This window comes from Sceloporus undulatus, chromosome 4, assembly GCF_019175285.1.
Source record: "Sceloporus undulatus isolate JIND9_A2432 ecotype Alabama chromosome 4, SceUnd_v1.1, whole genome shotgun sequence".
NCBI classification, from domain to species: Eukaryota; Metazoa; Chordata; class Lepidosauria; order Squamata; family Phrynosomatidae; genus Sceloporus; species Sceloporus undulatus.
The window spans coordinates 175,060,289-175,074,336 of record NC_056525.1 but is presented as its reverse complement, the minus strand read 5'-3'; the positions used below and the strand labels follow the sequence as shown (position 1 = coordinate 175,074,336).

At 37.9% G+C, this 14,048-nt stretch overlaps 1 protein-coding gene across 4 annotated transcripts in view; it reads right to left on the bottom strand.

The window, feature by feature from the left end:
* Positions 1-14,048, bottom strand: part of E2F3 (E2F transcription factor 3) — a 29,745-nt gene that overhangs the window by 3,789 nt on the left and 11,908 nt on the right. For 3 of the 4 annotated variants that reach the window (XM_042465131.1, XM_042465133.1, XM_042465134.1), the window contains exons 2-5: positions 9,244-9,355; positions 4,835-5,054; positions 2,766-2,924; positions 1,999-2,113 (exon numbers count right to left, since the gene is read on the bottom strand). In XM_042465131.1, the coding sequence (XP_042321065.1) occupies positions 1,999-2,113; positions 2,766-2,924; positions 4,835-5,054; positions 9,244-9,355 (606 nt within the window). Of the gene's footprint in view, positions 1-1,998; positions 2,114-2,765; positions 2,925-4,834; positions 5,055-9,243; positions 9,356-9,518; positions 12,634-14,048 lie in introns of those variants that run through there. The other variant, XM_042465132.1, reaches the window with a different exon arrangement.

The following is a 14,048-nucleotide window of genomic DNA, read 5'->3' as shown; positions in this document are numbered from 1 at the left end:
TTCAAAATTCTGTACAAACTTTCTGTAAAGAAACTTTTTTTATTAAATATTAATTTTTTTACTGTACAAAAGAAGTAAACCTACTTCCTCTTCCCCTTTTTGCCACCTGTTCACCTCCCTCAACACACATGAAGTCATATAGGGCAGGATAACTGCTGTTCTCATTTATCTGTTTCATAACCAATTCAAATAATATCTGTGCATGATATATATGATCTTTCTTTACATTAATCTGTTTTCAAAACAATACTTTAAGATGCTACATAATGATACGCAACCTCACAATGCATTTCACTCTTGATGTCCGATTTGAGAAAGAGCCCTGTGTATGATGGACGTTTCCAAGCTAGTCCAAAGGAGTGCAGCCAAACATATTTCTAGTAGTGATACTAAACATGGAATTCTTGTATACGTTAACCTAGCAGACGTACAACAGACACGACAGTCCTAGGCAAGAAGATAGACAGCAGATAATCTGAAGCCAACTAACAAGGTGTAAAGACTGCAGAATGGAAAGTCAGATGGCATTGGTGAACTAGCAATGAAAGGTTTTATTTGGCAATACAGATTGTTGAAAACGAGACAGTCTCATCTAGGGTTTCAAGTGCTGGACCAAGACTAGGCAGAGTCAAGGTTTAAACTTCCACTCTGCTAAGCATCTTACTGGGTGTTTTGGATCAGGCACAACTTCTTAGCCTTGTAGTCATTATGAAAATAAAATCAGGGCAGGAGTAGAACCATGAGCTCCTTAAATGAAATACAGGACAGAAAGTAATAAATAATGGAGAAGAAACTGACAAAGAGAAGGAAGGTGTTGCTGATGCTCAGTTCTATTGCTTAGTGTCACCTAACACCTGGTAAGTAGTCAATACCCTTGAATGCTGGCGTTTGATAATGAGTTAGACAAGGATGAAGAAGCGGAAAGTAAACCCTGAAAGAATGGAGATGGTGCTGGTCAGCAGGAAATCTGGGACACGGACTGGACAAGCTGGAATTGTTGGTGCTCTCCCAGAAGAATCAGATTTATAGACTAGGAGTACTCTTTGATCTTACACTGCCTTTGGATTCACAGGTGGTAATGAGTTCAAGTCTGCTTAGTACTCAAGCTATTATCTTTCCTGAGTTGATCTAACCTGGCAACAGTCATCAGTACTTTAGGTACATCACAAATTGCCTTTGTAATGTGCTCTATGTGTAGCTACCATAAAAAAATGTCCAGCAGCTTGATTTCGAGCAAAATGTGGCAGCTAAACTGTTTCTGGTGCATACTATGGAGAGCATATTACTGACACTCAAAGCTCTGCGCTACCTGCTAAAAGTTTTCTGGGCCCAAGATGTGATCATTAGGAAAAAACATCACAGATGATAGACTTTCCAAACAATTTTAAAGGTTTTCCAGAATGTTTTGTTGTATATAAAAGCTATTCCATTCAATAAAGCATATCAGCTGCATCTGCACTGCAGAAATAATCCAGCTTGACACCACTTTACCTGTCATGGATCCTTCCTATGGAATTCTGAGATTTGTAGTTTGTTGTGGCTCCAGAACTCTGAAGAAGAAGGCTAAATATCTCAGAAAACTACAGTTCCCAGAATTCCATAGCATTGAGCCATGGTATGTAGAGATCTTGTAGCACCTTTGAGACTAACTGAAAGAAAGAAGTTGGCAGCATGAGGAAATCGACTGAAGTCTACAAAAGCTCATGCTGCCACCTTTTTTCTTTCAGTTAGTCTCATAGGTTCTACAAGATCTCTCTACATACTGATTCCGCAGACTAACACAGCTATATCTTTGAATTGAGCCATGGTAGTTAACAAACTGGATTGTGTCTGCATTGCGAATACAGCCTACACATGCAAATATGGCAACAACAACAACAACCCCAAAACAAAACAAAAACCCTGCAAATTGTAAGCATTAGTTTTAACACTGATCATTTGACTTAATGAAGGAAACTACACTATTTGTCCTGTGCAAGAAAAGAAATTACGTCTCACCTCTGCTGGGTCAGGCACTTCAAGTTTTGTTTCTGGAGGAGCTTTCACAAGTATAACAGTTTGGTCTTTAAGACTACCAATTTCTCGAATATCATCATACCTAACATATGCTAATGTAATCCATGTTAAAGAAATGTTCAAAAGCAGCACTTCAGGGAAAGGAATTAACATAATAAAATACATATTTTAAAAATGTACCCCATGAAAACTATCTTTCATAGCTCTTTCTCAGTTTGGCTAACTGAAAGTAAAATGAAATAAGGGCATCTGCTACTGGAATAAAGTGGCACTAACGTAAAATAAACTCACACTGAGCAGGAAGCATTTTGTAGTGCTTGTTAGGCTATATTTCCCATTTGTTGATTATGGAAAAATTGTTCATTTTCTAGCATATATCAACAAATAAATTTTGCATTAAGTTTAAAAATCCAGAGAAGAATGTGATAGATGAGTCACATTGTTTAACAAGATATTTACTGTTTACACACATGCTGATATTTAAAATTAAGGATTTACAACCTAACACAGTAAATTCAGTGTGTCATATGGTTAGCTGATACTGTGTTGGTTTTAGCCTGAAAGATGTGCTCTTGCTACTATTTGAAATTATTATAAGAGCTACAGATAAATGCCATGCCTGATGTACACAAACATACCACCATATAATTTACTGCTGAAAAACAATTTATAAAAGTCTTATTAAAGGAAATTAGAAAATTGTCAGATTTCTCCAAGGACTTAAAGCTTCATATGAAATAAAAGGATATCTCCGATTTTCAGAATCTTCTTTTAGTAGCTTGAGGTCATGGGAACAGCTTTGTATCAACTCATCCAATTTCTTCTCCTCTTGGTTGAGTTCTGCTACCTCCTTAGACAAGCCTTGACAGTTTGCTAACATGCCCCCGTAATCAGACAAACTGCAGCCCCTTCAAACAAATAAGTTGAGAATTCACAGCCATTCCTAGAGCTCACTAAACTCAGCATAAAGATGATTCTCTTAAGACTTCATCTGGTTATTTAGTTCAAAACTTGAAGATTTGGCAGCAATGAAGCTATGTTTGGATAAACAAGTTTTTTTAAAAAAAAGAAAACACATTTCCCCCATGTTTTGCACAGAGAGGCTTCCAGCTTCTTCCTATCTTTTTCTGATGTCTCCTTTTGAAACAATGGCCTACCCAATACATTAGGCTAACCATTCACTAATAGCCTTTTGGCTGGAACTTTCTCGAGTAGTTATATAGCACATGAAAACTATCTTTCTTATTTCCATTTTATTGTTTGCTTAAGATTTATTTTTATGCATATTTAATAAAATATTTGAGAGTTTGAAGGAAATAATTTGTTTTTCTGACTCTCTTTTGGTATATTACTGGGTTCGTCTGCACCTGGATACTGAAGCAGAGCACTATGACAGAACTCCAAACTAAGAAATGGTGTATTGTTCTAGTTAAACTGGGACCTTAATTTAATTCTATTTTAACATTTGATCTTCTTTTGTGTTTTGATTATATTATTTATTAAATCTTAGCATAAACTGACTTGGCCCGCACTTCTGGAAATCCCAACAAGAAAAATAATAAAGAAATGCATCACATTCTCCATGTCTTAAAAATATAAATCAATAGATGAACCTTTGTATCTTTGTAATACTAATGTTTTTAAAATGTGTTAAACATATGTGCCATTTTGCATGATATAAATGGACAATAGCATGGTAGAGGCTGATGAAACCATCCAATGTTTTGTAAAAATCTTGATGTAAAAAAAAAATGAAATTGTTTCTTATGACAAATTTATGGAACCAACCACTTTAAATTGTTTTAAAATGTTTCTGCCAGGAGTTTAATAGCATCAAAACTGTCCAGTCTTATTATGATTTCATTTTTAATATTTCCTTAACAATTGCATTTCTGGAACAGAATAAATCAAACCTTTATCAGATATTGTACTCAAGACCATGAGCAGGAGTCTCTGGCTGAAATAAAATATTACTGCACAATGAGGCAGGATCAAATAGGTCATTCCACTGATCGAACTGTTTGCAGCAGCAGAACTAGTAACACGGTGATTCTTCATCTGCTTGCAACCCCCTATGGACTCTGAAGTCTGTCTGATGTTTTTTACTCAAAAATGCTCACTTTAGAGAAACTGACAATATGTTCATCCAATGGTTTTTTAATACTGCCATTTCAGATGCCAGATTTCTGTCCATTTAATCTGTTGCATAAACACTGGCCTTTATGTCCTACACAAAATGCAGCAGGCCATTCACTAGATGGTACTAGAAAATAAGCAGGTACATGAACGTATATTGTGGATGAAATTATTGGACTCTACAACTGAGTTGCCACAGTAGACATGGGGACATAATTCACATTTGCACCCACAGACTTTGTGGCAATATTCAAAAACCAGAGGAGGAACACTTCAGCCTCCAAGGACACTGTCTCCTGTCTCAACATAGTAATCTCTGTTGAACCTAAAAACTCAACGACAGCTAAACAAGAATTCAACAAGATGGTCAACGTCATGTGTCAGATCATTAATACAAGAACATTTATTTTACTTCTTCAGGAACTGCTGTATTAATGGGCACAGTAAAGTAATGTTCACTGTGTGCACTTTTTGCATTTCAATTCTCTCTGATCCCACCAATTACAATCTCATATCAACCCCCCCAAGCATGTGTATAACCATTTGCCAAAATGAGACAGCACTCTGTTCATCTGATGAAGAGGATATTTGCTCATGAAAATTTGTCATCAAAAATATTAAGGTGAAATTGAAAGCCAAGCAACATTTCCATAAACAAGAATACAGAGCTGTGATAACTTACATCCACTGAATGTTGTTTTTTGATTTTTTCTTAATGAGATGGATGCCTTCCAGAACATTGGTGATATCATAGATCCTTCTTTTTTGTACCTTAAGGACTTCTGCTGCTTTGTTCAAATCTACAACACCATCTGGAGATTGGCTCAGAAGCTGAACAAACCTCTTTGTAAGGAGACCAAGTGATGTATCATATCGTGTCTTTTCTGAAGGAGATTTGGGAGCTTAAAGAAAAAAGCTTATGTCATGACAGTTCAGAAACTAACATAACATTTCATTGTTATAAAATCAATACAATGACCAGATTCACACATAACTGCAAGCTAATTAGTGACTCTTTCTTGTGCCCGAACCTATCCCCCCATACAATCGCCTTTGCCATGGCTTATTTCAAGAAATGATAAAAGAACAGAAAAATAGACCAATAGGGAATAAGAGCAAAACAGAAACCATAAGCAGAAACCAAAAAACAGCAAACTGGAGGATATGTCCAAACCTCCATGTTGAAAGAGATCAACAAATATCTGTTAAATTAATGGAATCTAATCAGTCCTAAGGTAGGATTCCCTGAATAGTTGCCATATCTCTGGCATGGCCCAGACTCTTGAGAAGCCCTTCTCTCTGTCCCAACACCATCACAAACACAGTTGGTGGGGACACGAGAGAGAGCCTTCTCAGTGGGTGCCCCTAGACTCTGGAACTCCCTGCCCAGGGAGATCAGAATGGCTCCCTCCTTGATGGCCTTCCGCCAGCAGGTGAAGACCTCCTGTTCACACAGGCATTTAAGGAATTGCTATAAGGACAGGCTGGGATGTTGGACCATTTTTAAAATTTGTTAGTTTTCCCCCCTCTTATTTATAATTTTATCTTTTTAAAATATGTTTTATTCTTTTAATAACTATCTGTTTTAATATTATAATAATTTAATTCCTTTTAATGTACTTATTATTATTATTATTATTATTATTATTATTATTTATTTTTAATTTTATTTTATTTAATGCTGTGAAGCTGCTCTGAGTCCTAGTCCTGGGAAAAGAGCAGGATACAAATAAATAGAATAAATAAATAGAATAAATGTCTCTGTAATAATAAAAGTGAATGTGTGTGACCGCAATAACTCACCAAGGTATCCTAATAGATCTCTCAAAATATGACTGTTTTCGGCTACTATTCAAGTTCTGCTTCATAGGGGCGACTGCCATACATCATTGAGCTAGCTATGAAAGGTAGACACTACAAAATGGTTTTTTGTTGTTGTTGTTGTTGCTGTTACTGCCCAAACTGCGATTGCCACTTTCATACCAAAATTCTGGGGGAGAGGAATCCTTGATGCAAAAAGGAGGGATTGTCATAAGAAATATGGAGGGTTTTTTTTTTAGGGGCACACCTTAACATTACTTATAAAATTAGGGACAGAAGGAGGAAAAAGACAAAAATGAAGAGATGGCTAAAGCAGTGAAGTTTAAAACACAGCAAAAAAACTGAAGTTTAAAACACAGCAGAAAAATGGGAGAGGGCTCTTTGAAGTACTGCTAGCTAAGACTCGTGCAGCTAAAAAGGAGGGGGGGACAAGAAAACAAGGAGAGTTACTCTCCTCTGGGAAAGTAAAGGTACAGAATAGCTACATTATTATTATATAAATAAAAGGTAATTGATGTTATACAATGCAGGTCAAGGACAGAGTTTTAAAAATGCTTCATGATTGCACATATTCCTTTCCAAGATCCAACTTGTGAATTATTTTATTATTTATATAGATTTATTAAAATATTTATATCCCACTCTTTAGGCAGAAATATCAAGATGGTGTACAATACAACATTTAAAGAATAAAGACTAATCAGTTTAAGATAGTAATAATTAAATTACTTTTAAAAAGCAAAAATAATTTTAAACAGTTAAAAATTATTTCAAGTTATTGTTTCATGAACAACCATGTTTTACTTGGTGTCTAAACATCAGGAATGGTGGTGCGAATTGGACCTCAAAGGGGAGGGTGTTCCACAAGTGGGGAGCCACAACAGAGAAGGCCCTCTCTCATGTTCTCACACAGCATATTGCTCTGACTGATAGGACTCAGAGGAGAACTGGCAGACTGTAAACCTCAGGCAAGTGCATATAGTCAGACTTCCGAATCTGCAGGAATCCATTCTGGACTCCCCTCCCCCCTCACTGATACAAAAATCCATGCAGGCTCTAGTCCCGTTAAAAGTAATGGTGGTGTGGTGTGTGCGCATCCACTAGTGCAGTCATGTGCACACACCACCATTAACCGAAACGGGGGTTTGCCATCCATGGATAAATACACGGATGGCAAGTTCTCCGATAAGGAGAGTGGGCTGTATATGGAGGGCTATTCCTTGAATTAACTCTTGTAGTTGCTTACGAAAACTAACAGAGATCATCCGGAGACACGGTACGCTGATGACACCCAAATAGTTTTCTCTGTGTCTCCGACTGATGTAGTAACTAGGGATGGCATCTCTCCTCTTAATGCTTGCTTGGAGTCGGTAATGGGCTGGATGAGGGAAAACAGACTCAGCCTGAATCCAGAGAAAACGGAAGTACTGGTGATTGGCTCTCCTGGCCCAGGTAAGGAAATTTTTCCACCTGTCCTGAATGGGGTCACGCTCCCTGTGAAGGACTCTGTTCGCAGTTTGGGGGTGCTTCTGGACTCGTCGCTTCACCTTACTGCTCAGGTGGATGCGACGGTCAGGAGCACCTGTTATCAGCTTCGGCTGATATGCCAACTGCGACCCTTCCTTGGCCGGGGGGACCTTGAAACCGTTATACATGCTCTGGTAACCTCTCGATTAGATTTCTGTAATGCGCTTTACATGGGGCAACCCTTGTACCAAACCCGGAAGCTTCAATTAGCGCAGAATATGGATGCTCGGCTGGTTACTGAATGTTCCAGGGCCAGCCATATAACACCAGTCCTAAAAGATCTCCATTGGCTGCCTATTCGCTTCCGGGCCGAATACAAGGTGTTGGTTATCACCTATAAAGCCCTAAATGGCTTGGGCCTAGGGTACTTGGAGGACCGCCTCTCCCCATACAATCCGCCCCGCACTCTCAGGTCGGGTGAAAGACATCTTTTAAGAGTTCCAGACACCCGATATGTATCAGCTCAGAGGGCTTTCTCTATTTCAGCCCCTCAGCTCTGGAACTCCCTCCCCAATGAGCTCCGTACTTCCACCTCCCTCGATGCTTTCAAGAAGAACTTGAAGACTTTTTTGTTCCACCAGGCTTTCCCCCCATGAGCCTTGTGGTCATTCTCTTCCCCTTGGCAATGTTTTTGTGTATTCCATTCTACACAGCCACTTGTATAGGGTGTTGTTAGTTTTTACTGTTCTTAATTGTTAACTTTGTATTATTGTCATGCTGATGTTTTGTCTTACTCTTTGATGTACACCGCTGTGATCGTTGGAATAGCGGTATAGAAATAAATTATTATTATTATTATTATTATTATTATTATTAATTCCTCCTTTATAACATCCCACTGATCAGTTATGACAAATGAATGTCTGCTCTATATCATTAAGCATAACAATTCCTGCACTAACTCTTTGAGGGCATTGCCCAGGATACTGAAAAATGCAGTATCAGGTTTACTATATAATGCTATAAAATTTAATCTCTTCGCTAAGTCCTCATTTCAGCCTTCTGAAAACACATCTTGATGTCCTTTTGTTGCAGAATTAGGAAATATGAGCAGGATTAGATAGGAGTTCTGGCAGGGCTTCCAAAAGTTAAGTAAACTACACATGCTACTGGCTGCATCCCCACTGCAGAAATAATCCAAGTTGACACCACTTTAACTGTCATGTGCTATGGAATTCTGCCATGTGCTATGGAATTCTGGAATTTGTAGTTTTGTCAGATATTTAGCCTTCTCTGTCAGAGAACTCTGGTGCCACAACAAACTACAAATCCCAGGATTTCTTAGCATTGAGCCATGGCAGTTAAAGTGGTGTCAACCTGGATCATTTCTGAAGTGGGGATGCAGGCCTTGAGGAAGCCAACTGACAACTTCAAGACAGATTACCATCCATGTCTTTTTTTTTAACCACCTTAAATTTAAGATGAATCATGCATAACAGATATTTTAACTTCACTATAAGCAAAAATCAAATGTTTAGCACAAAAATAATTTTTTACTGTTTGCCACAGTTTAAAAAGTAGTGGCTATATTATTTCAGTACGATAAACCAGTTGTTGAGTTTTGGGAGCCTTTTTATTCTCAGATATGAAACAGAGGAATTATGCTGTGAGATGAGATGTCATACTTTTGACTAAAACTAACTTGCATTAAGATTACTGCAATCCTTTGGAAGGGGTTGTTTATCTTTTCCTTTTATTTAAGACTCAAAATTTGCCACATAACCAACCAAAAAGATCCCTTACTTCTTGGACTATCTGGACTTCTAGTTGCAGCTCTTCCTTTTCCCTTTGGTGTCCTTAATCCTTCAGCGAGAAACTGCTGTCCACTCTCTCCTAGTTCCAATCTTCGCTTTGCCTGTTAAAAGAACAGAATTCTTGTAAAGAACTATGCAAGATCAATCTTAGCTTTATAAAACATAGCAAACAAGATGATCCAAACATGTCTGATAATAAACTTTTCCCAACACCCTAAGCACCTATTGCTGCTCCTGTCATTTTGAGCAAATTATCATACCCACCTTGGTAGATATGGAACTCTTGCAGTCTCCACAGATGAAAGCCTGTATACTCCAGTGTTGATTAGGATATGCTACTAAGAGCCTAAGGGTATGATTTGGCATGTTCTCAAAGGACTATCTTCCTTTTCCTCATGTAGTTCAACCTTTCTTTCCCATACAAGTCATTCTCCTAAACAATGAGAGCATGACTAATTTTTTTATTTCGCAGTACAGCGCTAGGCAGAATTTGGTCATGCCTCCCCTTTACAATGAACGTCACCTGCCTTTTCCTTGGTTCACCAACTGAACTCTGTGGCTAAGAAACATAGTAACTGAATAACCCACCACAGGTTTGTTATAGTTCATGGTGACTGGATTAACTGCTTGGGAACAATTATGCTTTGCTACCGATGCTCAGGCTGCTTTTGCAGAACTCTTCAAACAAATACTTCCCAGTATGCTGAATCAGGCCTTCTCCACTGATAGCTAAAACCTCTCATGTGGCAGCTTCAGATAAAGTCTGGTGGCTATATGTAAGTACTGATGTTAGCATTATTTTTGAGTCATACCAGTGAGGTTAATTTCTTATGCAGTATTATCAAATTAGAGAAGGGTATCTGTGCACACCATAAACCATTAACAATTTGCACCATGGAGATAAGAATAGCAGGCTTACAAGGCAGCTTTGATACAGCAGCCTCCACCCTAGCTAAGTAATTCTGGTTAGCTGTTTTGTCTTCTGTACTCCACTGCATTGTGATTATGACTTAAATTATTTGCATTGGGGTTCTCTGTCTTCTAGCAGTCCAGAAAGCTTATGCCATACAACTATGAATAACATAAAATTGTATGATCAACATTATTTATTTAAAGATAAGCAGTAAATACAAACAAGAAAAATATCCAATCAAGCCCCATTCAACCAGAACACTGCACATCAAAATGAAGTCATATGTTCAGAAATGTATGATTAGTGTAGTGCAACATGGAACTGTCTAATGTACACAAGCAGCACAGGTATTAACTGTGGGTGTCTGGAAACAAGATAAAATCATGAAGACTGGTTGTAAGTTCTTTTTACCAAGTTTACCAAGTTCCTAGACATATTATCTAAGCCATTTCAAATGGTAGTCACCAACTAGTATATGCACACACAAAAGTTCAGCATAAAAATGCTAAGTCACTGCGCCTCTGGAAGCATATTGTTAATTCATCCCCTTATGATGAGCCTAACAGATAAGTACACACTGCCTGGAAATGATGTTAAAACTTTCCCACCAACTTATTTTCTTGTCTTTGTGACCAAGTGTTTTTCTGAAAGACAAGAGCCCCAATCTTGCCACTATGTTTTGTTTTTAAAAAAACAAACACACATATACACAAAGCTCAGAGTAGAAAGCCTGCTTTGTATATAATGGTAGCATGTTCAGGTCTGGGTACCTCTGGTAATATATAATATGTAAATTCAGATCTTTAAAAGTCACCACTGAACTAGACAGAACAATGGGAAGACATAATTTTATGGAGAGGCAGGCTTTTGTGGCCACCAGACTAACATGATGTCAGCTGTTTAGATTTAGTTTAATGAAACCATGTAAGCATCAACTACACAGACTTAGTATATGATAGACCTGATGGCATGATATTCAGAAGGCATCAATATCTTGCAAGATATAAAACTGTATCTAAAAAGAAGAGCATACCTAAGTGGAAAATTTTATTATATTGCTGTATACTACCGACACATGAATTTATAGATTCCTCACCAGAAATCCTCATATGTTCCAACAGAACCCCACATATTTTGACATTGTAACAAAAGCTTTGGGGAGAATTCTCTAAATATCTAAATGCAAAGGTTTAGAAAGAGCTAGCTTACTGCTTCCAGATTTAACATATACATACATGCACACCAAATTCTAAACATGCACCCATCAGAGATCATGTGACACTTGTACATTGGGTGGGGAGAGGGGGGATTATGGATTTTTTTTCTCTTGGAATTGGGACAACTCTTCAGCATCTTTCAAAACATTAAGGCCAAAGATAATTTTATTTGAATTGGCTGTTATTTGGGGGATTTAGATAGGATTGTTATGGACACTCAGTGGAACAGTTTCACCCTTTGTATGTGAACTTTTTCTGATCTACTTAGAAATTACCCATCCAGAGTCAAGCTTTATATCTGTTGCAACTTGCCCTGAGACATATGTGCAGGTTTACTAATGACTCAGTCCTTAAAAACAGCACTGTCAGCTATGAACTGAAAATGTAAATAGGCAAGGCATGTGCAGCAGCAGGATCTTAGCAGCTATTTATTTACTTAAACATCTGGCTCAAAATAACTCAGCACTGAAAAGCTTACCTGAAACAAACAAAAATTAATTTTGGTTATCAACATCTCTTTTGCAATGGCAAACTCTAGGCCTAAATCCAATTTGAGGCCCAACTATAGTTAACACACTGAATCAATAGGTACCTGAAAAGTCTATAGTTCCATTATTTTAATTAGTCCACTCTATTTGGGACTAATTTAGGCCTAGAATTTAGAGCTAAGGAGTGAAGCCTCATTTGGGTTTAGCTCCTCCCCTTGCAAGTATTCAGTAAGTTAGGGTTCCTGCAGTTGCTCACATTATTATATTCAAATGCTGGCACAGTCTAGTGTTATCAAAATATTTCTGTGCTTAAAATATAATTAAACTTTAGTGATATTGAATTTACAGCTCACAGTGCAAGTTTCTTACTGACTTATACTTTACGTGCTCCTTAAAGATTACCAGTAAATGTTTCCACAGTCCCTCCTCCACCCTTTAGAAAATTGGGTGCAATTATTAACTGCGTATATGAAATAAGAATATCTACTGAGCATCTTAAACAGATATTATATTTAACCTTGCTAATGCAAGGTAACAGTGCAATTCTATACATGTCTACTCAGAAAGTCCATGGGATTTTCTTCCAAGTAAGTGTAGGACTGCAGCTTTGTTTAGGAATGTAAAATCCCAAAGGACACGCAACACATTACAGCTTTTGTATTAATGCCACAACTGAAAGGATCACATAGATATATCAACAAAGGCCCCATACAGACAGGCCACAATAAAGCTGCTTTGGGTCACTTTGGAGGTATGCTATTTAAATCATGCATGCATCCTAAGAGTCCAGAAGCCACGCGGCTTTGGCACACCTTCCGGACTATTAGAATGCATGCATGCATGATTTAAACAGCACACCTCCAAAGTGACCCGAAGCAGCTTTATTTTGACCTGTCTGTATGGGCCCAAAGTTGAAGGTGCCCTTCTGATAACCAGCCTCTATTTTTATTTTGACCTATATCTCACCATTCTCAGAGAATGGGGATTCCAAGAGTAAGACATAGGCACAGATAAAAGCAGACAAAATATGGTATGTTAAATCACAATTAAACAAACTATAAATACACTCGAATTACACTGTAATTGAAAGGCACATCAGTAGGAATATAACACCAATTCAAATTCCATTCTGCACAGTCAGTTAGTTGCTAACAGCCTGTCTCCATAATATTTGACTGCTGATGGCAGGACAATAGGGAAGGGACAATGTAACTTCTCCTTGAAAGGGAGTTCCACAGCCTCAGAACAACTAGTGTCATCTACAGAGGAGTATCTCTAGCATCCCTACCAAAACATGCATGTGAGAATGGGAGGACCAAGAAAAGGGCTGTCCATTGTAACCCCTAAAAGATCAGACTAACACAGTCCAATTTTTTTATTTTATTTTATACACTGCCTGTTTCCTAAATTGGACCCAAGGGAAGCTCACGAAAGATACTTCAAAAACAATAAAACTTTAAAAACATGACCCCAGCCATTTGGTGCTTCATAGGGAATAACCAATGTCTTCCCCTGAAATGTAGCCTACTGCACCTGGTATTCCTTGGAAGTATTCCATCCAAATACTAACCTAAACGCTATAAAATTCATGGGGTTCTCAAAAGTCAACGAGCGCGTATACTGTATATATATATATATATATATATACAAATACACATTAATAATCAACACTTTCATTGTGCAGAGAAACAGAGCAGTTGCCAGTGAAGCTCTAACAGCAAGGAGGCTGGGTGCTTCCAACACTGACCAGCAAAGTCAACAATATGGCTGTGACCCTCTGTATCAGGTGAAGTTTTTAAACAAACTTCAAAGGCGCACTTTCCTATTGTACATTACAATAATCCAAACACAATGTGACTATCTTATGTGTGCCTATGGCTAGATCAAACGTCTCCAGAAATTGACACAGTTGGCTCAGAAGTTGTAACTGTGCCAATATTCAAGAATGAATTCATTACATCTAAACTGCACACCAAAGTCATCAGGGAGAGTGTAATCCCACACAGCATAGGCTGAATGACTATTCCTTGATTTCAACTGACCAGGAGCACATCTGCCTTGCCTGCATTAAGCAACGATTTGTTCATCTTCATCCAGTCCATTCCTTAGTGTAACATGGCCAACTGCCAACATAGCAGGAGACATGGAGGGGACTGAAACCTTTATGTATACACAG